Raw genomic sequence first — 26,506 nt, forward strand, 5'->3', positions numbered from 1 at the left:
TTTACAGTCCAATCTCAATTACATAAGTGCAAAATTTTCTTTATATCAGTCCCCAGTATAGCTCTTTTGCATTAGGAGTTAGCATTTTTCTGTGAGGAGAATCACCAACTCTCTGTGCTTCAATGTCGTTTAAGCTCTTCCTCGTCCAGATCCTCAAAGTACCAAATGAAGATGAAAGTTGGGTGAATGTTGAGTGGTTCAAGTACCTCAGGTCCAAATTAATCTACCAGCTGTTCTGTGGTCAACAGTAACCTGTGTTCATAATGCCCATGGGGTTGCCGGTTTAAAGAACTTGCACGTGACTTGCTTTTTCAGGCCCTTTGTCACAACGTCTGTCTTACCTCTACTTTTGTTGTGACCTCAAGTGTGCAGAGACAAATGCCGAGGCATACTTCCCAGGGGAAAACCCAAGCTGAGGTTGATGGCAAGAACTGATCAGGTTGATCAGGAACCTAAGGGGCGAAGTGCACGCTAACACGTGTGTTGGTGTGTGAGTGTGTGGGTGTGAGAGAGAGACTGGGAGAGGGAGACAGAAGCGGCTGTCCTCAGGATCCCTTTCTCTGCCAGCTAGCTGTCTCTCACCCTCAGCGGAGATCTGAGGCGAGTATTTGACTGATGCAGGCAAAGCAAAACCCAAACAAGCAGGCTTTCGGATGACCAGATCTCAGGGAGTCATCACCGGGTGGCTGGGGATCCCGGAGGCCGGAGGCCAGCTGAGACCTGTCCATGGTGCTGACAGCAGCCCTCGCGCGCCCCTCGGTCGACTCCGGCTGCCGCCCGCCAGCGGGGAGCGGACATCTCGGCGCCGGGCTCCTGCCGCCGAGAGGCCCCGGCGTTGGTCTCGGGTGCGGGACTCCCGGGGGCCCTCCGCACCCCGCTCCTGGTCCGAACCCCGGCGCCAGACGCTGCGGGGGCGGCGGGGCGGCGGCGGGGCGCGTCACGTGCCGGCGGCGGCGGCGGCGGCGGCGGGGCGGCCCGGGAAGCGTCCATTTCCTCGGCGCGCCCGCGGCGCCCGGGCCCCTCCTCCGCCCCGCCCGCGCCTCGCCCCTCCCGGCCGCGCAGCCCCGCGCCTGCGGGCCCGGCCCCGCCCCGCCCCGCGCGCCGGCCGCCCCGGCGCGTCCTCCGCCCGCGCGCCCCGCTCGCCGCCCCCGGCCGCGCACTTGGTGCGGTCCAGGGCGAGCGCATCATGGCGATTGAAGGTAAGTGGAGGCCGTCCGCGGTTGGGGCGGAGGGCGGGAGGGCGGGCGCCCAGGTAGCTGGAGCTCGGGGGTGCCCGGGAGGCCGCGGCGCCGATGGGGCCCCGAGCGGCTGTGCAGGCTCGAGGGTCCCGGACCGCGTCCCGGGAGGCTGGTGGGCGGAGCGGCGCCGCCAGACTCTATACCTGGTCTCGGCGGTTCCGTCGGCCTCGGCCCGCGGCCCGGCGTGAGGAGTCGAGCGGCTCCTGCCGACAGGTACGGCGCCGCCGGGGCCGCTGCTTGCTCCCGGCGGCGCCGAGTCTGGGAGGTTGGAGGGGGGGCTCCGGTGCGGCCCTGCAGACCCGGAGGGACGGGCTGGAGGAGCCCGGGAGCGCAGGGTGTACCCCTCCTTTCATTGACCTCGCCCCAGCAAGCCGCCCTCCCGCGATATTCCCCTTCCTCCCAAACTGCGAGGCCAGTTTGCTGTTCCCAGTCCTAACCCTTCTCAGCCCCTACTCTGGAGCAGATGCTGGACTGCGCTGTCGGTCCATTCCCCTTCCGTGTGCTGTTGTTGTAGGGGACCAGGGAATTTGGAGTGAGGGTAATTTCCTTCTCAAGTATTTTTCTCTCCTAACACTCAAAACTGGTTTTTCTCTAGGAAAGAGATGCAAAGACATCTTTACAAGAAATGCACTCTTAAAATCCTGCATATATGTCAGTCTATTAAGTGTTACGGTGCCATCCATACTCATATTTTCAAAAAATAGCTTAATTAAAGTTCCTTGATAAGGTAGATAGCTGGCACTAAAGTGTAGTTTCCTTACAGAAACATGTAACTGGCATGAAGTGTCTATATTTTGCTTTGTTTTAAAGGACAATATTGTGAAGATTAACATTATACGTCTAGGATTTATGTGCAAGTCTGCAGCATGTTTGAGTCCCTATCCCACTCTTACCTTACTTCAAACAATGAAAGTGGTTTGTAAAATTTCCCTGTGTGTATGTGTATGCATCTGTACAAATGTGTAAGGCACCTAGAGCAATGTCAGACCTAGCCTAAATTTTTTGTTTCTCTTAATTACAACTTTTGAAAGCACTTCCCATCTTGGTGGCCAACCCCGAGGCATACCGCTTTGCCTGATCCAAAGTTGGTTTAGTTGTGTGTTTATGTTTATTTTACTTATTTTAAGAGATTGATTACCTATTCAGACAGTTTCAAGTATCTGCTTTAGCTCAGGGGCTTCCCCGATGGCTGAATGTTAAAGAATCTGCCTGCCAATGCAGGAGGCACAGGAGACACAAGTTTGATCCCTGGGTGGGGAAGGTCCCCTGGAGAAGGAAATGGCAGCCCACTCCAGTGTTCTTGCCTGGAGAATCCCATGGACAGAGGAGCCTGCGGGACCACAGTCCATAGGGTAGCAAAGAGTCAGACACCACTGAGGAGACTTGCACTCACCATTTAGGTAAAGTGATGGAGAGCACTGGGAATAAGATCTCCCAATAATCTTTGATATTCTTGTTTTCCAGAGCAGTACTTTGAAACTTTATCTTACTATTTACTAGAGGTTAAAAATCAAGAAAGAGAGTATACTGATTTATGTTCTATATTTTATTTCCCCAACTGCGTTGTGGAAGAATTTCTTGTGACTTGGTAAAGACGAAAAGGCTTATACAGAAGATGTAGAAGAATTAGCAAGATAGTAACCATGTATGATCCTGTAACTTAAAATTTCTTTAAAAATTTCCAGTTTCCCCCCTTTTCTCCATTGATTCTTCCCTTCTCCCTCTCATTGTTAAATGTGATCAGTTCCTTTTTTTATGTCAGCGAAGGCATTTTGCTCTGCCTACTGTGAAGTAAAGGTTGCTCAGTTGTGTCCAACTCTTTGCAACTGCATGGACTGTACAGTCCATGGAATTCTCCAGGACAGAATACTGGAGTGGGGAGCCTTTCCCTTCTCCAGGGGATCTTCCCAACCCAGGGATCGAACCCAGGTCTGCATTGCAGGCAGGTTCTTTACCAGCTGAGCCACAGGGAAGCCCAAGAGTACTGGAGTGGGCAGCCTGTCCCGTGTCCACTGGATCTTCCCGGCCCAGGAATCAAACCGGGGTCTCCTGCATCGCACGTGGCTTCTTTACCAGCTGAGCCACGAGGCTCTGCCTACTACTGCTTTTATGTTTAAAGAACAAGATTTTTCAAATTTTCCTGTTGTAGAGATTCTTTTGTGCTTGAGAGACTCTCAATTAATATTTTCATACTTAATAATTTGTTGACAGCTTCATAATATAACTGTCAGGAGTTACGTCTTTTCTAGTTTGGCGAGGAAGCTATCATTAATACTAGCATTTCAAATGAAGATGTCAGATAAGGTGTGCTGTCTATCACATACTAAAGCAGATTGATTGTACCCTCACCCCCTATGCTGTGTCATGAGGTAGAATGAGCTCTGGATGAGGACCTTATACTAGGAACATCTTAGAATTTTAGGGGCCCACAGGAGCATCTCATCCCATTTCCCAGAGAAGTGGTTCTTAAAATATTCAGTGTCTTCATTCACCTGTTTATTTTGTAGACTTACAGAGCAGTTGATGTGCTTGGCATCCTGTGCTGGACCCTGTGGGGCCACAAAGATGAATAAAATCACATTTCTTCCCTCAAGGAGTACTTATTCTAGTGGGGGAGACAGATAATTTTAACCATGCAATTACAATATAGTGTGAACACCAGGAGATGAATCATCCTTACTTTGTATAAAAATATTCAATGATAATGAGTTCATTGAGCCCGTATGCCAATGAACATTTATGCCGATGTGGAACTATAATTCCTACAGTTCATAAGGTGCTTGTTTTAACCAAAAATCTGCTGTTAGTAGCTTCCTTCAATCCACTCACCCTAGGTCTGCTTTCTAGAGCAATAAACCCAAAATTCCCTATTCTCTGTATACCTGACCTCACTTATACCATTTTGAGACAACTCCTGAGCATTTTCTTTTCTAGACACAATATTTAACTCTTCCTCTGGATGGTTTGCCGTTGTATGTTTTAAAGTTTGAAATATGGTAGTGTGCCACTCCATTCCAGATGTTTTGTTAAAACTGTTACATCACTCCTTGTGCATAATCTTATTAGTGTAGCTAATTAGAATAGCCATTTTGGAACTTCATGTTGGCTCAGGATGAAGTTGTAATCAACGAGAATCACAGTCTCTTTTATCTGGACTACTTTCAAGTCATGTGACTTCAGTTGCTTGCCCAGCTAACCAGTGTTTTGATTTAAAGAAGAAATTATTTGTATCTGTTAAGCGTACTCTTTATTAGCCCTGGCCCAACATTTTAACCCTTTAATTCAGACTTTTAAGTACAAACGGTTACTTTTATTTATTCATTTTTTTCAAAGCCCCTATTTTTCAATACCAATTAATCATTTATTTCCTCCTCTTTATCAATCAGATATCTGCTAATCAGTACTTCAGACAAATATAAGATGATGGTGTTACCACTCTAAACTAACATAATTCCAGTCAGAGGTGAAGAAGTTAGCCCTATCTTAGGTTAAGGTACAATTTTTTTAAAAGCATATTGAAATATTCAGAATGGTTTATAGAGCCTTATTGTCACCCTAGAGGTCTTGTGGGAGATATCAGATTGGGAATCTTTGGTCTAGCCTAATCTGTCAAGATGTGTAATTGTTATCTGACATATTAACTCTTCTAACATTGGCCTCTGTCAGTCTGACATTGTTGACTATTTCCTGTTTTTTGAAGTTTTTTCTTCCTCTCTTGATTACTTACTTCTCAGCCTTCTCTTTATCTCCCTGATCTAATGTTCTCTTGTTTCCTTTCTCAACCTCATTCTCATACACACTGCTGTGATTCCACCCTTTGAATCATGTGGAAATCTTTTGTTTGTAAATTTGTCTTCCCAGTCTGACCATAAATGCCTGGAGCATAACATTTATTTGGTTTTTATTCATTAAATTTTGTACAAAACCTGAATATAGTATGTACTCAAGGTATTTCTTGAATTGTTGAGAGTTCTCTTGATTATCATAAAGGGTTGCATCCCTTGCCCAGATGTATTTGACCAAATGTCTGCCATTTAGTAGCTTATCTATCTACCCCTTCCTAGATTCTGCTTCCTGGAGCAATAAAATAAAAATTCACTATTATTAAATTAAAAGTACACATGGTTTTCCTAATATAATTCCACATAGTGGCTATATATGTTGGATGTCCCACAGCAATCCAAAATGTTTAGCTTGGGACATTGAAAATGTCCTAAACCAAAGTTATCTTCACAGCTACCAAATCCAGCCTCCATACTCCCCACTCCATGCAAATTTACCATCTGAGTAGCATTTTTAAATAACCAGACGTCTGAATTAGAAAGCTGGAAATCAACTCTGTTTTATAATTCACTCTCCACATCCTGTTGATCACTAAGTCCTACCACGCCTGCATCTCAAATTAACTTACCATGTTCAGTGCTTACATTTTAGTTTATTCACTTTTCTCTCATTAAGAGACTTGTATTAGTTTTTTTCCTTGTCTTGTTATCTCCCGTCTTAAGGCTCATTCCAATCCATTTTTCAAACTATTGCTAGTTATCTTTGTAAAGGGCAAGTCTGATTTAAAACCTCAAGATAAAGCTAGTCTTTAGTGATCTGACTTGCACCCTTTTTCATCTAGTCCACATTTTTCTGTCTGTTCCATTGGAATATCATTAGACTTCTTGCAGAATGTTTTGCTGAAGTAAAAATATTCACCTTGATTGTTAACTTGCTACACATAATAACTTTACTTAACCTCTCTGGGTAGCTTTTTAAAAAAAAAAATTGTGAAAGAAGGGTAAATTAGAGAATCTGTTGGTACTTTTTATTTACAATGCCTTTTACAGTGTATCACACACTTTTGCATTTATTTTCTAAGTCATTAATACAACTCAGATGCCTGTAAAGATTTGTTGTGACTCTTTAAGATTTCCAAGATATAATTTGGGCTTTCAGAAGTCATTGGAAATGTGGAATTTACCCAATACAGGACTTCCCTTAGTGGTCCAGTGGTTAAGACCCCGTGCTTCCAATGCAGGTGTGAAGGTTTGATCCCTGGTCCGAAAACTAGGATCCCACATGCTACGGGGTCGGTCAAAAAAATAAAAATGAAGAACTAATTAAAACAAAAACAAAAACAATGCAAGCATGTTGTATTCTTAGTCTTGAGGGAGAACATCACTCTCCCGCTTCCCATGCTGTTGTTAGAGAGATGTTACAGTGGGTACAGGGGGTGATGTAATTAGGAAGTCTCTGCTATCAGTCTGCGACTAAGTGAGGCAATTTATTGAACAGTCTGTTGTTTGGAAGATTTACAGTCAGTTTAAGCAGTGATGTTCCTGGAAGAGATCCTTTGGCTTTCAGCAGGAATCAAATTTCTAACATTTCATGGAGATTTAAGACATGTTTGTATATTAGGTAAATTTGTTCAGAGACCTCTACACAGTACTTTTGAATAATTTACAGTTTATTTTAGTTTCTTTTTCTAACTCACTAAGCAAAATTAGAAAAAAAGTAGGGAACATTAGAGAAATATTTGTATTAAGATGCATTTTGCTTTTTGTTATTTTCCGTGGCATTGCAGAATCACATATTGGCTTATTTATACAATTTGGTGAGTAATAGTGTTTGCACGGTTGCTTTATTTAAAATGATTATAATATTTGTCCATAGCGTGTGTGTAGTATTATAGTAGATTGTCTTCATGGATTTGATTTCCATTCAGCTGACTTTCATGTTTTTCCCAAAACATGCCCAGATCCTCACCTGTTAATACCTATATATATATATATATAATATAATATATAATATATATTTTATATAAAATATAATATATATAATATCCCTAATATAGGAATAGCATAAGACTGATCAAACTACTATAAATAAAAACATTCCAAGCTTTGAATAAGACCAATATTTGCATATTTTGTTTGTATATATAGTAAAATTTTAATAGAAACCTAAAAGTTGGAACACTTGATTTTCCATTTTTTAGAAGAGATAGTGACAACACAGCAAGCTGTTATTAGGAATTTATTTAAAAACAAACTCCTATGATCCATATGTGTATTCAGTTCAGTTTCCTATTTTCACATTTTAGGGCTGTTATTAGAATTGATATTCACAGTAATAGTATGAGTCATCAAAAGATAGAGGATTTTAATGAAATATTAAATTATCTTCAATATTCTGAACTTACTAATGCAATAATGAGTATTTGTAGCTTTAAAAAAATGATCTGGTACAGTAGTGAAAAAAAAGGTATTCTCCATTAAATAGAAAATTAAATTAAGTAGAAACCTTCTTGTGAAGTATACCTATTCAAGGTTTTATGATATTAATGAGCTTCAAAGAGTCAAAAACATAATTAACAACAACAACAGAAAAACTGAATGAAAAGTAGTCAAAGAGGGGAAAATGGATTACATTTGTGAATAGTAATTTTATAAGGTAAATCTTATACCTCTTAGAATAATTATTGAAAAAATTCATAGAAACTTGTATGGATTAAAAGAGAAACTGTGTTTACTATGCTGTGCAAACCGTGATCTTTCAACAACACTGTTTTCAATCAGAGACTAAAATTGGTATTATTCCTTGAATGACTTAACTAGGGAGAAACTAAAAAGTGTCTAGAAATTAGTGACTGTAGTCTAAATGGGTTATATTGGTTAGGAATAGTTGGCAACATTAATCAGAAATATTTAAAGTTTCATGCCTATTATGAAAATATAGGTATCTACTGAAGAAATAGCTATCACAGTTTATTAAAGTGAGCTAGACACTAATTAAAAGGCTGTGGTTACTTTAATGCATGTTTTCTTGGAGAGAAGTCTTTAGATGAAATGGAATTTAAAATATTTCTAAAGTAGTTTTGCAGTAGTGTTTTGACTTAATACAACCTGTAAATTGTAGTGATTTGGGCTAATGGTCGATGTAAATGTGTAGAAGAAATAAAAGTCAGTTTTAGAGAGGACTAGATTCATTTTTAAGGAACTAAATCTTTGGGTTTAATTTGTATCCTGAGCACATTTTGATGGGAATATAACATCACTACATATTTTCCTTATGTAGACATGTGAAAAGTACTACATACTTTGTAGTAACTAACCCTTCCTCCCCTCCCCAAATTGCTGGTTCCCAGGCACTTTCAAATATGTGCATATTCATATCCAGACACACACGTGCACACATTCACACCACACAGCACATGTGTGTGAGCCCACGCACATCTATTCCTGTCGTACCCTGACTTACCCCAATCGTGGAGGATTATGCCAGTTTATATTATGCTCTTACATGCATTTGCCTGAGGGAAGAGGTGGTAACTTCGACTCAGCTTGTCATTTTCTGTCTACTTCTCATTTCCATGTTGCTGAGATGATCATTTCAAGAGCAATGCTAGTATCATCTCCAAAAACAGTTTTGAGAAATTCATTTTTACTTAAGTTACCTTAAAGGATTAGAAAACAATTTCATAATTTTCTTTTTTTTTCCATAAAAATAAAGAAATATCAATGTTTATTTTCTTACTTTGTTAAACTTAGAATCCCAATTACTTTTTTCTGACAATTAACTAGTGACCCTGAGCAACATTATTTAACCTTTAGTGCCTTGGTTTGTTTATGTATAATGAACTAGACAGATTTATTTTCAAGTTTTAGTCTTTTTATATCCAGTGATTTTATTATGATTTTAAAGTCTTTATTATTATTATGTCTTTGAAATAAATTTGGCATGTGAAAAATTCTATTTATGCAAGAATTCATTTTGGGGATGGCTATTCATTTTAGTGGTAAACTCATCTCTTTCTAAAGAGATTGACTAATTGATTAAATAATCATTCCTTCAAATTGGTTCAGCGATTACAGAAAAAAATGTGGAGCTTCCTCAAACAATTATAAATAGACCTACCATATGATCCAGCAGTCCCACTCCTGGATAATTATCCAAAGGAAGTGAAAACAGAGAATCAAAGACATGTGTTCACTGCCATGTTTATTGTAGCATTATTCATAATAACCAAGATATGGAAACAACCTCTGTGTCTGTCAGTAGATGAATGGAAAAGGAACGTTTGAGGTAAATACACACACACACACACACACACACACACACACACACATGCATAAATCTATACATATAAAGTGGAATATTATTTAGCTCTGCGTAAGAAGGGAATCCTTCCATTTGTGACAACATGAATGGACCTTGAGGGCATTATGCCAAGTCAGATAAAGACAAGTATATGATAACATTTATTTGTAGATTCTGAACAAGCTGAACTCATAAAATAAAAACAGAGAGTAGAAGGATGCGTACCAGGGGAAGGAAGGTGGGGGAAATAGGGAAATACTGGGTAAGTACAGCTCACAACCTATTGATAAATAAGTCCTGGGATCAAATACTCAGCAAGGGCAGTAATGTATATACACTTCAAAGTTGCTTAGAGACTAGATCTTAAGTGTTCCTTCCCCCAAAACAAAAAGAATCATGCGACATGTTAGTGGTATTAGCTCACACTAAAGTGAAAATCTTACCGTGTAGAGTATCAGATCAGCACATTGTCTACCTTAAACTTACACAGTGTTGTATGGTCATTTATCTCAATAAAAACAAATAAAAAATAATTATTCTCCTATATATTGGATATATGTAGTTGGTTATCATAATGGTATACACTTTAAATATCTTAAAATTTTATGTATCAATTATACCTTAGAAAGCTGAAATTTTTAAAGACAATAATCATTTCTCTTGTGCCTTATACTCTTAAAAAATCAGTAGACCACTTTTGGATTACCTCCATATCTCCATATTTAAGTCAAGATGTGCCTCCAGTGCTTACAAATTTGACATTTCTCTTGTAACTTTTCAGATTTGCTTTTAGAAAAATTTTTAAAAGGTATAACATTTGTACACAGTTTGCTATATCTCAGATGGAAGAACTATTTAAACCTTTTGATTCCCAAACATGTACATTAAAAATATACATTTAACCTGTGCAATGCATATTTTTTTCCTTATACTCTTTCTGGCCTTAGGAAGGATTGGGGATTAAAAAAATAGTGATTTTTGTATTTGATAATGTAATAAGGTTTATTTAACTTTTCTTTTGTACTTTGAAAGTTTTTTTCCTTCAATTTTACTTTTTTGGTCTGGCATTTACCTATCTTTTTATTTCAGTAATAATAGTGATTGCCTTTGAGTTACACATCAGTGAAATCTCACTTGTTGGTTAGAATTTTCAGAACAAATATCAGGAATAGTAGAGCTCAGTATTACTTGCTTTTCCTAATTATGTGATTTTTGTGCATACTTTGGCAAGTGTAATTATTGGTTGACTCTATAAATTTAAAATACAGTAGTTATTTGACTTAACTTTTCATTTATAAAGTTCTTTGAGTTAGCTTTCATTGTCATTTGCAGTTTTGAGAAAAGTCTTAGACTACAGTAGTTTTTATTGTTATATTAAGCCTTGTACAAAATGATATAGTTATGTTGAAGACTAGATGTGTATAGTAAAACCAAACAAATCTATATTACATATGCGGGAAGTCTGGTTTCAGTTATAGGCACGAAAGACTGTTTCGTGAATTATGTGTGTATCTTTTAAGTTAGAAGTGTTACCTTTTTGACAATAGATCTTAATGACTATATAAGGACTATTTCTAAGTAACCTATGAAAATATCAGTGATGGTGTCAATGTATATTATAGTTGTGTTGTATGACATGGTTCTTCTAAACTTCTTGAAAATAGTTACTTCTTATAACTTGGTAAAGCTTCCCCTTCCAGCAGTCATTTGACTAATTTCTCATTTTTAAAGATAAAGTATATTTTGTATAAAGTATATTTTGTAGGTATAGTTCATTTTGCCCCTTAAGCAGTGATTACTCATTGGTAATATCCCCTTTGATAAAGTCTCACTGTATTTATACAAAGTTTTGCTGAGTAATAATTTGTTTATTATCATAACTTTATGTTCAGCATTTCTTGCTAAATCTGTCTTCCTGATAACCAGTGATTAGTCTATATTGTTGATAATAAAGAGGCAGTGGCATTGTTACAGACAAGTTAGAATGTAGCTCTAACCTACTTTAGTGATAGAAATACTGTTTTCTAGTTTTTTAGCTTGCTTCCTGAATGACCTACTTTTTTCAGTGGATATCATAGTTTTTATTTCTCATGTTATGGCTGTAAGATAGTTCTGTTTCTTATAACTTAACTGTTTATAATAAGCTTCTGTAGTGAGCCAAGATGATGAAATCATTTAACATTTTTATTATATAAAGTTTAAACATAATTTTCAGCATAATTGTAAGGTTATTTATGCATATATAGAACACTACAGAATTTCATTCAGCTTACATTCATTTAAGGCAGTGGTGCTATGTTTCAGAGTGAAGGAAATACCTATTTTAAAATACCTATTTTTAAAAATAATGCTACTCTTATGATAACAAATGTAATTTTTTTATAATAAGATAAAGTAATTTTTTTGGTTACATTTGTTTTATCATCATGCTATTTATAAAATTTGTCTTGTAGACTTAGAAGAGTGGGTAGCTGGAGAATGGAGAAAGAATCAGAATATACGTTGTAAAACATAAATATCGCCTTTATAGCATTGACCCTTCCGTAATAACTTATCTGTATAAATTAAGGCTCAGATACAAAAGTGGGTCCTTCCTTGCAGTGTTTCCTTCTGGATCATGTAAAGAGGTGTTTAGAAAGTGGTGCTATGATGTCTGCTCTTGAGAAGCTTGCCATTTAAAATAATATACTTGAATGAACCTTCCTTATTCCAAGATTTTATAAGATCTTAGCTTATGGGTTCAGGAAGGTGCTATGTATCAGGTTAGCATATTTGTATAGTAAAGTTTGAAGAGAAAAGTTAGGAAACGTTTTTCTGAGCCCATTTCTAGAAGCTAATTTACAGCAGTTCTTTGTAACAGTCAGACTCAGGTTATGACCTGTTTTTATTTTATTTTTTCCATTTATTTTTATTAGTTGGAGGCTAATTACTTTACAATATTATAGTGGTTTTTGCCATACATTGACGTGAATCAGCCATGGATTTACATGTGTTCCCCATCCCGATCCCCACTCCCGCCTCCCTCTCCACCCCATCCCTCTGGGTCTTCCCAGTGCACCAGCCCTGAGCACCCGTCTCATGCATCCAACCTGGGCTGGTGATCTGTTTCACCCTTGACAGTATACTTGTTTCAATGCTATTCTCTCAGATCATCCCACCCTCGCCTTCTCCCACAGAGTCCTCTTAAACTGTTGGTGGGAATGCAAACTAGTACAGCCACTGTGGAGAACAGTGTGGAGATTCCTTAAAAAACTGGAAATAGAACTGCCATATGACCCAGCAATCCCACTCCTGGGTGTACACACTGAGGAAACCAGATCTGAAAGAGACACGTGTACCCCAGTGTTCATCGCAGCACTGTTTATAATAGCCAGGACATGACCTGTTTTTAATTTCTGAAAAAATTTTTCTTAACAGGTGGAGAAAGAACCTGTGGAGTGCATGAACTTATTTGTATTAGAAAAGGTGAGTCAGTGCTCTGCATGGATACTTAAATGCAAAGTGAACCCTTCATAGTGTAAGATGCATTTTAGTACAATGGTAGATAATTGGGACTTAGAAAGTATAAAATGTAATAAATATTAATATTACTTATTTGTATTGTGGACTTAACCTTTCATAAAGTGCAGACTGCTTATTATGTGGTTATTGAGAGTTGTTACTTTCTATTTCATTTTCATGGGCTGGTAAAGCCCGCTTTCTTGCCTATTGGTTGTCAGACGTGGTGAAGAGGCGCAGAATGGAGGGTTTGATTTTTGTTCCCTTTCAGAATCTGGAGTCTGAGTGCATGCTGACCTCCCATTGACTTCTGTTCTATTACTGTGCCCCATCAGAGTGATGTGAGGAGTTGGTTGCGATTCCCATCGGGATCATGTCCAAAGACCACAACATCTTTTGGCACCAACAGCTGTCTGTGCTTCCTTATAAGGAGCCACCTGACAACCGGGTGGTTGAACGAGGTGGCCCCAGGAAAGGTAATTCAGTTATTAGGTGGGAGGCAAGGAGTCAGGTATTTGGTAGATGGGAAAGAATCAGGAGAACCTTGGGAGTCCCCACCCTCAAAAGCGATCACATCTGTGAAAGGGTATGCCGAAAGGAGAAGGTATGCCTGGAGAGGAGAAATCATCATAAATGTACTGGTCTTTTCTCTTTTTAAATTTGGGGCACTGTCTTTTTCTTTCATCTTTCTTGAAAACCGAGTTGGCCCTCCCAAGTCTGGCCAAGTAGCAGTGCTTCCCGCCTTCGTATTTCACCCTGAGGAGGCTTGAGGCCTTGTCAGTATTTGTGGCACATGGGTATGACTGGCATACCGGGAAATGTCAGTGTACTGTCAGGGAGTCTTCCGCAGGTCTGAAAAGCCTCAGCTTCTTTCAAGTTGAATAAAAGGGTTGAAATCTCTTTTAGGTGAATTTGACATAATCACACTAGCTTATCTATGTGTCACTAGCTTTGATTGCTGTTCATTTAAAAATAGCCTCTTCCTTTATTAAGGTGTAATATATCTGTGTATCTGGTACCATAAAGGAGAGAATTGAAGTCAGCTCCCTGAAACCTCAGATTTAGCATTGTGGTTTTCAGTGCTATAACCACTGTTGACTTGCGCCTCTTATCTAAAATGGGGGAGAGGGGGACAAATTAGCCTTGTTTGCTTCCTCTGTGTAAACATTTTTAGTCTTCACCCGTAACATGTTAATCCAGATGTACTAAAAATATTTTAAATAGTTTTATAGGTATTACCTTGTCCCACAAAAACTTTTTAAAACACAGAATTTATTTGAACAGCAAAAGACACTGTACAATCAATTGGAATAAAAAAGCCGTGGGCAGGTGAAGAGAGAATCAAGACCACAGTAGAGATAGCCAGAGGGTAGGAAAACAAAACGTATAAAGGGCTTCTTGTGGCTGCAGGGGGAACAGGCAGCTACAGTGGAGAAAATAGTGTTGGTAGTGTTAGATGTTGGTCTGAACTCACCTTTTTAATGTGGCCCTTCTTGCTGTTCTTTATTGCTACCTCCATTCCTGTCCCAGTGGTTCTTGGACTATGCCTTGCCCAGATTTCTCTAGATTAGTCCAGCATTTTCACTTCTTCTAATTTTCTGTAGAATTTGAAATCTGTGATTAAAGTTAAAATTTTTTTATTTCCGTGTGGCCATACCATGGAAAAGCTCCTGGATCTCTGTGTTTCCCCTCAGCATTCAGGACTGGGTCCTCTTCTAGTGGGTGTTTTCTAAGCATGTGAATATTTTTAAAATGAATGCTCAGAGCTGGAAGTTTTGCATTTTAAACTGGACTTTCATAGAGTAGAGCCTATGAAGGCTATGTCAGGACAAATAATTATAATTAGTGTCAATGGTCCTGGTGAGAAGACATCTCTAACACCGTGTTCAACTTGTTTTCACCTGTTTTGCTGTTCTCTGTCTGCTAGCTTCTTTCCTCTGTCAAACCTCTAAATATTAGAATGTATTAGGCTTTGGTCTTGGGCTTGCTTCTTTTTCCACCTATTCTTTCTTTAGAGTAGGTGGTTGGTTATACCAACCAAAACATATAATTTGGTTCTGGTGGTTTGTTTGTTTGTTTTTTTGACCATGCCATGTAGCTTGTGGGATCTTAGTTCCCTCACCAGAGACTGAATCCATGTCCTTGGCAGTAAAAGCATGGAGTCCTAACCACTGGACCACCAGGTAACTCCTGGTCCTTTTGTTTTCAATGCCATGCAGATTTATAAATCTGGCTCTGAACTGCCCTTGAGTTTCCTCCTCTTATATCAAAGTGCTTACTTTATATTTCTATCTGCATGTCTGTTAGAATAAAAACGTGGTGTGTCTAAAATGCAGATCTTGGTTTTCTCACATGAATCTGTAGCTTCCTCAGTCTTCTCCATCTCAGCTGGTGAATAGGACAGTCTACTCACATGGCCAAGTCCCAGCTTAGGAATCATACATATTTCTCTCATTCTTTTATCTTCTGCATTGATTTTTTTATTATTAGCAACTTCTGACAATTCTGCCTTCAGAATACATTTTTAATTCTGTCCTCTATTCCTCCATCCTGCTGTTACCATTGTAGTCTGGGTCCTTATCTTCTCTTGCCTACACTACTGTAACGGTTTCCTAACAGGTTCCATCATTTCCACTCTTAATGTCCCTACAGTACACATCAGTGATCTTTTAGATGTGAGTTAGGTCATATCACTTTGCTGGTTGGAATTCTTCTCTGGATTCCCTCTATACCTAAAATAAAATCAAAGTCCTTACCCTGATCTACAAAGCCTTACATTATAACATTAACTCAGACGTCTTACCATGTAAATCATCAAAGTGAAAGTGAAAGTTGCTCAGTCATGTCTGACTCTTTGCTACCCCATGGACTATACAGTCCATGGAATTCTCCAGGCTGGGATACTGGAGTGGGTAGCTGTTCCCTTCTCCAGGGGATCTTCCCAACCCAGGGATCAAACCCAGGTCTTCCGCAGTGTGGGTGGATTCTTGACCAGCTGAGCCATGAGGGAACCCCATAAATCATCAAAATATCATCTAAATATTTTCAACTTAGAAGTTCCATCATCTAAATCATTTATATCAGGTATGGGTGAAACTCCAGATACCATCTGTCCTGGTTCAGAACTCCTCTCCTTCTGTAGACGTGTGAAACTAGCAAATGTATTACCTGCTCTTCAAACACAGTGATGGAACAGGGTAACAGTTACAGACATTTCCATTCCAAAAGCAGGAAAGTGGAAGGAACAGAGGAGTCACTGATGCCAAGCAATTTTGAAACTCAATTGGGGAAAATATTTTAGATTTCAAGACCTGGAAATAACACCCTGTGGCTCTTGGCCCTGACGTCTGAGGCTCCACTCCCAGGTTTAAGACTCTGTCCTTGGAGTCATCCTTCCTTTTTCCAGAAGGGTCGTGTATATTTGCACCTGAGTATTTTCATCAGACTCTTTGCCACCTGTAGAATGTCAGTCTGTCACTCTTCTTTCATTTTGTCCTCTTGTCCCTTTCAGTCTAACGTGGTGGTGTTTCTGCTGGCATAGTAGTCTCAGGAAAGATCCTCGAGAGTCTTCCCTGTATATCAGGGCAGGGCTCATTTTTTAGACAGGACGCCCCTGCACAGTCTTTTCTAGATGGTTCTATCTCTGTTTCTGGCTTCTGCTGGAGTGGCTGAGATCTTTCAGTCACATGTCTGATTTCTTCAGAGAGCGCTCAGAGCCACTGACCATTGTGACCCTTTGTTCTGTTTGAGGCACCGGCAAAAGGTGGTCTAGTCCCACCTTGGCTTTGTCTCAGAGCATGGTTTCTTGACACCGAGCCCCTGATGTTAGCATAATTTGCAGCCTAGACGGGCTGCGGGGTTTTCCAAATCATCGGGTACTGGCTTCTTTTTGCTTAATGATTCTTCCCGGACTTTGTCTCATTCCTCTCAAATTTAACCATAAGCATCATGAAGACACCAAGCTGCTACCTTTAGCACTTTGCTTGAAAATCTCATAAGCTGAATATCCAGGTTTGTTGTTTACAAGTTCTGTTTCCTGTGTAATTGTTGTTGTTGTTCTGTCATGGGCTCATGGCTGACTCCTTGTGACCCCATGGACCGCAGCACACCAGACTTCCCTGTTTTCACCATCTCCTGGAGTTTGCTCAAAGTCATGCCCATTGAGTCAGTGATGCCATCCAGCCATCTCATCCTCTGTCGTCTCCTTCTCCTCCTGCCCTCAGTCTTTTTCAGCATCAGGGTCTTTTCCATTGAGTCCACTCTTCATATCAAGTAACCAAAGTATCGGAGCTTCAGCTTTAGCATCAGTCCTTCCAGTGACTATTTGGGATTGATTTCCTTTAGAATTGACTGGTTTGATTTCCTTGCTGTCCAAAGGACTCTTAGGAGTCTTCTCCAGGACCACATTTCAAAATCATCATTTTTTCAGTGTTCAGCCTTCTTTATAGTCCAACTCTCACATCCATACATGACTACTGGAAAAACCATAGCTTTGACTATATGGACCTTTGTTAGCAAAGTGATGTCTCTGCTTTTTAATATGCTGTCTAAGTTTGTCATAGCTTTTCTTCCAAGGAGCAAGCATTTTTTAATTCATGGCTGAAGTCACCATCCACAGTGATTTTGGAGCCCAGGAAAATAAAGCCTGTAACTGTTTTCATTTTTTCCCTCATCTATTTGCCATGAAGTGATGGGACTGGATGCTATGATCTTAGTTTTTCGAATGTTGAGTTTTAAGCCAGCTTTTAAAAGATCACTTTATAAAAGTCCACTACTTTCCTATAAGGGCTTCCCTGGTGGCTCAGATGGTAAGGAATCTGCCCATAATGCAGGAGACCAGCTTTGATCCCTGGGTCAGGAAGATCCCCTGGAAAAGGGAATGGCACCCCACTCCAGTTTTCTTGCCTGGAGAATCCCATGGACGGAGGAGCCTGGAGGGCTACAGTCCGTGAGGTTGCAAAGAGTCACACGACTGAGTGACTGACACTGTCATATTCCTGTATAATAGGCAACAAATTATTAGGAAATGCAATAAAATAAGATCTCTTTTAGAGTGTTATGAAATCTGTAAAGACACAGGAACAAAATGAACAAAAGTTGTTAATGACTTTTATACAGAAAGTTAAAAAGATTTATATATAGACATAAAAGAAGATATGTAAATGAAGAGAAATAATTTTATGGGTAGAAATATGCAGTATGTTTAAATTCACAGGGTGCCCCAAATTGATCTATGAATTCAGTGCAGCCCTAATCTAAATCCCATCAGGAATTTTCAGAGAGCGGACAAGTTAATTCTTAGGTGTATATGGCAGGTCAAACAGCCAAGAAGAACTAAGTTCGCTTTCAAGTAGAGGAACATGGGTGTGTGTTAATAAGACATCCATTGGTTGCTTTCTCAGAGACCAAGTGGCTAAACAAGGAAAGTTTACTTCTCTCTTATGTGAAAGTCCAAGCTCATAGGCAGGAGTTCATTTGTCTTGCTTTGATGACCTTTGAGATGTCTTCCCTGGCACATTTGAAGTTACCATGTGTATATTCCAGTCTCCAGAAAGGGAAAGGGAGAAAGTAAGTCTTTTTAAGGATACAATCCAGGAATTGCAAACAGATAATTTGTGCTAACGCGCAAGTGGCCAGAACTTAGTCACATGCTCATGTCTAACTGCAAGGGAAGCCTAGAATAGTTCTGCCTGAGAAGAATAAGTAAAATCCAGAGGTTGATTCCATAGCTAAAAGGAAGAGAGAGAATGGATATTGAGGCAGTTAGCCATCCCTGCTTCAGGGATTGGTCCTGCTGATATCCAGAGCTCATTGTAAATTTGCTGTAATTAACATAGTGTGGAATTGACCCAGATACAGACAGATAGTCTAATCAGACACTATAGAGAGAACACAAAAAGGTACTCATTTACATGGAAATTTATGTAAAATATGAGTAGCACAATTCAGTGGATAAGATTGGATACTTATTAAGTGATGCTGGGACAAATGTTTATATGCAAAAAAATAAAAATTGATCTGTACCTCATGCTTTAGACTAAAATAAATATTTGGATTAACTTTAAAACTTTTAGGAGAATATTTCATATACAGTGTGATTTGAGTGTGAGAAAAAGTCCTTGAGTCACAGAAAGCAGACCCAGAAGGAAAAGATTGATAAATTGTACTATTTTTAAATTTAAAACTTGTACGATAAGAGATACTGTGAGCAGAGGGAAAAAGAACCAGCCTGCAAATGCAGGAAACATAAGAGATGCAGGTTTGATCCCTGGGTCAGGAAGATGCCCTGGAGAAGAAAATGGCAACCCATTCCAGAAATATATAATGTTTCTTCCTACAAAAGGTGAAATATATGTATATATTTTTTCTATATTGCTTTTTTTAAAAAAAAAAAAAAAGGAAACTTAAATGTATATTGTAGAGTTAAATTCAAGTTGGTAGAGATCTCTTTTATTCCTTTTCCTGGCTGCCCTGTGCTCTATTATGTGAACTTACCAAAATTTATTTAACTAATTTCCTACCAGTGTAGGTTGCTTTGTTTTAAAATTTTTGCTGTTGAAATTATGCCACAAGGAATACTTTTGTATGTTTGTTACTGCCTATTAGTGGTCTGTTTTTAAGTAGATTTCTTTAGGAAAAAAAAAAAAAACTGAGTCAAAGAGTAATTCTTACACCATTTTACAGAAATTGCAAAACTCCTGTCTTTATGCGTTGTGCCATTTTGCATTCCCACCAGAAATATATGAATTCATAGCTCTTCCAGCAGAGTGCCATAAACTTGTGGATTTTTTGGTACTCCGGTAAGTAAAAATAGTAGTTCAGCATCATTCATATTTTCATTTCTCATGTAAGTGAGGTTGAATAGCTCTTTCACCTGTCTGTAGAGTACACAGATGTTTGCAGTGGTATGACTTAAAGGACACCATGAAAACCTGCTTCTTCTGAAATGTTTTTTTGTATCAGCATCCCATGGTTTTTCATTCCCTGACATTTGCTATAATTAGAGTCTGTCTGATCTTTAGAAATTCATTTCAAGTGTATTACATGGGAAGAGAAGGTGTGGTCCTCTGTCATTTGGATCCAAGCTTGGTACCATGCTTTATCAGGTATTTCACTTTCATTGTGGAAGGTGAGAAATTATGGACCTGAAGGCATGATACCTAGGGCATTGTGGAGAAGGGGTTGGATAGCTGAGTGAGAAGCGGAAGTGGGGCAGTCTTGGACACTGTTCCTTGTGGATAGGTCTTAGATGCCAAGGGCAACCTAAATAGAGGACACTGCAGAAAACCTGCATCTATACTATAATTTTACTGCAAGTTGCTTGGCATTGTCCCTATTTTTTCTCCATGTATAGAGGAGATGCAAGCTCCTCCATGTTTTCTTATCCCTCTTTGACTTGGGGTAATTAAAAAAGTCTAAAATCTGAAGGGGAAGGCCTACAGGTTATATGGTTCTGTAACCTCTCCATCTCTCAGCAAGCTCTGAGCCTGTGGTCCTAGAGCTGGGTTTTCTTTCTTTTTTGCTTTTTAAGTTGGCTTCTATGGCTATATTATTGTGTCTTCTACCTTCTAGGAACATTTTACTCTTATGTGGAAGAGATGCTATGGGTTTATTGGTTGTAGTGCCATGAAAGAGGTATCTGCGGCAGGTTTTAGAGGTGAATGAGAGAGACAATGTGTGTGTGCGTGTGCGTGCGTGTGTGCCTCTGCCTGCATGTGTATGTGTGTGTGTCTGTCAGGTTAGGACCCTTTGAGGAGATAATATTTAAGCTGATATCTGCATAACAAGAAGGAGCTGGAGTGTGACGCTCAGGAAAGGTCATAGAGAACAGAATGCAAACGCTTTGAGGTGGAAATAAGGCTTGGCATGTCCCAGATGCTGAAAGAACTATGGCTGGAGAAGTAGTGAGTGAGGGAATGAGTGTGGGAAGTCTCACAGATGAGATCGGAGAGATGGGTGGTTTCCAGATCATGTGTGGACTTAGGCCATAGTAAGGGATTTGTGCTTAATTTGAAACACACGGAGGGTTTTAAGCAGGTGAGTGATGTGATTTGTTTGTGATATATCATTCGTAAAGGTTAAAAAGTGGATATAAAGACACCAGTAGGAAGCTACTGAGATAGTCTAGGTGAGACTTGATGGGGCTTGGGTTTTGATGTTAGTTGTGGAGAAGTTGAGAAATGCTTATTAGGTTGGGGACATACTTTATAGGTAGAATTGACAAAACTTGAGTATAGATTTAATATGGAGGGGGTTGGAAGGGAAAGAGAGAAATACTAAGAGGTTTTGGCATCACTTCTGAGTGGTTGTGCTATTAAGCGAAATGGGAAAGACTGGGAGAGCTGATGAGGCAGGCAGGAGTCATGGTGCGTAGAAATCAGGTTCTCTGCCTTGGATGTGTTAGCTTTGAGATGCCTATTTATCGTAGCTGTCAGGAAGGAAGGAAGTTGGATATTTGCATTTGGAAATCAGGAGAAAGGTCAGAGTAGGAGATAAATTTGGGGGTATGTGTTTTTTTTTTAGATGTATACTAAAAATGATAGAATTATTTTTAGAGATTTCTCTTGGCTGTAACAAACAATTTAAATTAGGCTGGTTACAGGTAAACATCACAATGAGCAGCATTAATAAGCAATTTCCAAGGCTAGTGATTTTAGCTAAATAATTATACATGAGAACCTTCAAAGAAGGCTGCTAATAAACTAACCTATGTCAAAATTTGCAGAGTTTTAGTCGGACTTGAAAGCCAAGATAAGGAACTCTTTTGTATAGTTATTATCTCTGAGCACAAAATTCACTCAGGTAGATAACCTACCTAAAAATAGGATAGCTCATAAATTTTTTAAACTGTTCTTTCCGGCTGTGGACAGCCCTTGATCTCTGACTGTAAAACTTAGCAAACTTTGGCATACACTAATGTTAGTTTTATGTAACCAAAAACCTCTATAAATTAAGCATCATCTCTCAAATCTGGTTAGTTTTCTCATTCTGAGTGCCTGAACATGTAGGTCACAAATCGAAATACCAGTTGAAGCATACTCATCTTTAGGCAGGTAGTATAGTTACCACATGGCAAGAAATTGACAAGAAAATTTAAACATTCAGAGCATAAAAAATACTTCAGAGCATTATGAACTTTGAACTTAGCACACTTTCCTAAATTTTAGTATTTTCAACTATAAGAAAAGTAGACTGCTGTAGCATTTTAGATGGTTTAAGCTAATTCAAAATTTTCCTGATTTCTGACATCAATACTATATTTATTTATATACTTTTATTATAGCAACAAATAGTTGTTATAGTGGGATCTACAAACATATACAGAATTATTATATTTAAATTCATATGGAACAGGACTTACATTTTTAAGTTAACACTTTTGAAGTCAGAAGATGAAATACAGCTTAAGTTTTACAACTTAAGAAAACATATGAGACATAAACAGAGATGAAAGTAAAAGTACAATCATCTGTTCTTGACACAACACGTGGAAGCTGTCAGAAAGCTCTGTCTTCTTAATTTGACTGTCCAAATCATTGAAGTATGGATGATTCAGTGCCATTTTGCCAGAAATTCATTTGGCAGGATCATAGACTAACATTTTCAAGAGCAGATCCAAGCAATTTGCATCCAAGTTTTTGACATGGAATGCTAAACTTCCTGGTTTACATTTGGAAAATGTATTTTCATAGTCTGTGAAGATTCCACTTCTGGCCACGGTTCATTGTTGGAAGTGCCCAAAGCTCTGAAAATTATGAAGAGTTGATCAACTATCAACTGGAGTTGAGTAGCAAGCTGACCCCAGCAATACTTCCAGAGATCTTTACCAGAATGTTACTACCTCATACATATATACTCTAATGGGTGTTCCAAAAACTCTGGCAAGGCCAAAATCTGCTGGTTTAATTGTTCGGTTATCATCCATCAATAGATTTTGAGGTTTAAGTCTCTGTATAGAACTCTTTTAGAGTGACAAAATACTATCCCTTGTAGGATTTGGTACAAATAACTCTGAACAAGTGAAGAATCCATGAACTGACCAGGAGGGATAGAATCCAAATATTTCTTGAGATCTATGGAAAGCAGTGCAAAGATGAGACATAACTGGAATCCTGTATAAGCACGTCTTGAAGACTGACTGTATTTGGATGACGAGGTTCTTTTAGTAAGAGATATTTCCTGAATTGCAGGACTAGGAACCCCTTCCTCTTCCCTTTTCTAGTCCGATTTTCTTCATGGTTATCACTTTATTGGTAGTTTTGTGTCTACCCTTAGGCACAACTCCATAGGTACCTTCTCCAACTTTGTCTGTTTTGGTATAGTCTTCCTAAGTTAATCTGTGGATATGTTCAATCCCGGCTTATTACCCTGCAGGGAGAACATCAGCAGCTGCCACATTGACGTCGCTTTCCCTCGATATGTGGTGTTTAAAACAGTGAGACTAGTTAAGATCACCCAGGAAGTGAGCTTAGGTAGAAAAGAGAAGATCAAATACAAGGTTAACCTGAACATAGGTTTACATGTAAGCATTAAAGAGATGTTTATGTTGTGGTTTTTGAACGTGAATAGTTTATTGTCTTAATGAATTTATTATCTTTGAAATTCCAATTTTAAAACACACACTTAATGGTTGCCTTGTGTCCTGTCAGGGATAGTTGTTTGATTTTTCCAATGATTTTCTCAACCGAAAGCATCATGCAGAAATAAATGTTCTCAGTCAGTTTTAATTTAGTGGTTCTTTCAGAGGTTGGGGTTTTGACAATTGGAGAGTAGGCAAGGTAACAAGCTATAGTTGATGTACTAAGTGAATTCGGTGCTAAGGTTGAATTTCCCCTATTACAAAGGAACTTGTGTTAGTTTCTGTTAGATGCACTTTTTAAAGTGAATTTGCAACAGGTCTAAATTCAAGCAAAATTATGACGTATGTAACGTTTGTCTTAATTATCTCTTTTCATTGAAAGTTAAAGCTCTGATTTTAAATCACAGTAGTGCTTCTTTTGTGGTTAATAAGATCATACTCTTAGCCCTTCCATTCTTCACACCCATCCTACTCCCACAGTCAAAGGCACTCAGCCCTTTTAGCTGTTTTCTGCTCACCTTCATATTCTAAATTAAGTTTCTCTATTTCTTGCTTTTGAAAATATTTAAACATCTGTTGTTTTCATCCTGTTGTAGGTAAAGGTTTAGTTCTGGTAGGTTAGTGTATTGGTTGGGTATATAGTTCTTAGAGTCAAGATGCCTGGTTTCTAATAATACTGTCTTTCTGCCACTTATTAACTGTTTGACCTTAGGTGGGTTACTGAACCCTCATATATCTCAATGGCAGGGAAGCCTGGTGTGCTGCAGTCCATGGGGTTGCAAAGAGTTGGACGTTACTTAGCCACTGAACAACAACATGTATCTCACTGTCTTCAACTATGGAATGGGATAACAGTATTGTGTTCCTCATGTGTTGTTGTTGGACACGACTGAAGTGATTCAGCAGCAGCAGCAGTCCATAAATAATTCAATGATTTAAATCATCATTGAAAGTAATAAAATATTATTTCATCCTCCCCATGCATCTGTCCACATCCCGTTTTCCCTGTATAGTTGTATTTCGATTTTCAGCGTTTACATTTTTAGATCAAGGCTTATTATTGGGCTTCCCTGGTAGCTCAGTTGGTAAATACTCCACCTGCAATGCAGGAGACTCCAGTTTGGTGCCTGGGTCAGGAAGATCCACTGGAGAAAGGAAAGGCCGCCTATTCCAGTATTCGGGGCTAGAGAATTCCAGGGACTTTCTAATCCATGGGGTCACAAAGAGTCACACACGACTGAATGACTTTCACTTGGCACGAATGTTTGCAGTAAAGTCTTGTTATACAATAATTACGTCTAGAACTTCACCTCTCTTCTTAAGCCCTTTACTGTCCACTTTTCAGGCACCCACCTCAATGCTTCATTAACCAGAGCTCAGAATCGTTGCTGACCGTCATTCACAGTTTACTTCTGCCGCTACTTTCCCCTCAGTGTTGACACACACCTCCTCTTACCGTATGTCATTAGTTAATGTTTTCCTGCTTCCTTAGGAAATAGCCTTTTGTATTATTTAAGGTGTTGGTATGTCAGGCAAATCCCAAAGAGATAATGACTTGAACAGGATGCAGGTTTCTTTCTCACCTGTCTGAGCCAGGTGTATCGGTGTGATTGCTACATCACAGTCCTGAGCAGCGATTCAGGGATCCGGGCTCCTAGCTCGGGTGTGCCTTTGGAGGTTGCAGGTTCATCTGCATCCAGCAGGGAGTATGGGAGAGGGAAGGGGAAGGGAGGATTCTGCCTAGAAGGTGTTATGGGCTAGGCCTAGAAGCGATGCACATTCCCTCAGATGCATACCCAGATGCGTATCCATAATTCAGTCATGGCTACAACTAATCTCAAAAAAGGCTGGGAAATGTTAATGAAACAGTGAGCCCAAGAAGTACAGTGAGCCCCATTCTCCTCCCACTTATCAGTGAATCCACCCTAATGTAATAGGCCTACTTTTTCCTTGTCTTACATGTTCTATGTTAAAATGGTGATCATCTGCATAAATTCCCTCCAGATGTAGATGTGTAATTTAAAAATGTGACATCAGTGAGCGAATTTCAGGCTGAGTAGAAGAGGATATTGAAATGGAAAGACATAGTAAGGGTATTTTGTGTTTTGTGTTGGCAGGGAAGGGGTTCCGAATCATCTGATTTTGTGATTCTTCTGTCTTTGCAAGTGAGTGTCAGTTGCCCAGTCTTGGTCGTGTCTGACTCTTTGGGAACCCAGGGACTAACCCGTCAGGTTTGCCTGTCCATGGGGAATCTCCCCTTGTTTTTTCTTTCTTTTTTTTTTGTTTGACTATTTTCAGATTTAGGGTGGGCTTTTCTTTCTGACATTAGTTTTAGGTCACCTTTTTTTTTTTTTTAAATCTTCTCCCTTCTGTCTTCTCAGCACTTTGTCTTTGTTTAAGACAAAGCTTTTCAGTGGGATTGAAGTAGGTGAGAATGTGAGAGATTGTGCCCTAAAATCTGTTAAGTTTTGTCTTTTTTACTAACAGTTATATTGAGATTTCAGTATTCTCTGTATTCAAGTTATTCTGAGGACATGGTTTTTTATGTAGATTTAATTTTTACTTCTAGTTTTTACAATTTGGAGAGGAAAATTTAGGAGGCATGCAGCTAGGCAACTTCCATTTTTTGCAGATACAAGTGTCTATGATCTTTGAGGAAAAATTTTAATACTAGTCAGACTTCTAGATATTCTTTTTTTCATTCTTTTCTTTCTTTCTCCTTTTTTCTCTTTAGCACTGTTTGGGATTGGGACTTTGGGGAGAAATAATATTTTTGAAAGTTTAAAGTCTTAACCTTTTACGCTTTGGTCATAGTTATTAATCTGGCTGAAATTAATTTTTTGGAAATTTTTTATATTTCCAAATGTAAAAGTAAGAACCTAATTTCGGTTTTTCTTTACACAATTTACCAAGTATTTCAAATATTTCACACTGTTCCGTTATCAACACTTATCTATTCCTTTTCTTCACTGATTATTAGAACTTTGTGATTCTTACCTATTAGGGCAAATTCTTTTTCCTTTTCAGCAGTGTCATGATTATTGCTGGGCCTTTGATTTGCTGTTTGTTTAAATTTTAGAATCAATCTGTCCAGTTTCTTAAAAAG

General features: G+C 39.0%; 1 protein-coding gene and 1 pseudogene across 2 annotated transcripts in view; one reads left to right on the forward strand and one right to left on the reverse strand.

The window, feature by feature from the left end:
• The first annotated feature begins 863 nt into the window (after positions 1 to 863).
• SYT14 (synaptotagmin 14) overlaps positions 864 to 26,506 on the forward strand; it is a 197,704-nt gene continuing 172,061 nt past the window's right edge. For both annotated transcript variants that reach the window (XM_070473882.1, XM_070473883.1), the window contains exons 1-2: positions 864 to 1,199; positions 12,741 to 12,788. In XM_070473882.1, coding sequence (XP_070329983.1) covers positions 1,187 to 1,199; positions 12,741 to 12,788 — 61 coding nt within the window. In that variant the 5' untranslated portion in view covers positions 864 to 1,186. The remainder of the gene's footprint in view (positions 1,200 to 12,740; positions 12,789 to 26,506) is intronic.
• The window catches only part of LOC110136112 (cyclin-dependent kinase 1 pseudogene), a 28,116-nt pseudogene continuing 23,849 nt past the window's right edge, over positions 22,240 to 26,506 (reverse strand).

This window comes from Odocoileus virginianus, chromosome 11 (genome assembly GCF_023699985.2).
Source record: "Odocoileus virginianus isolate 20LAN1187 ecotype Illinois chromosome 11, Ovbor_1.2, whole genome shotgun sequence".
In the NCBI taxonomy this organism is placed as follows: domain Eukaryota; kingdom Metazoa; phylum Chordata; class Mammalia; order Artiodactyla; family Cervidae; genus Odocoileus; species Odocoileus virginianus.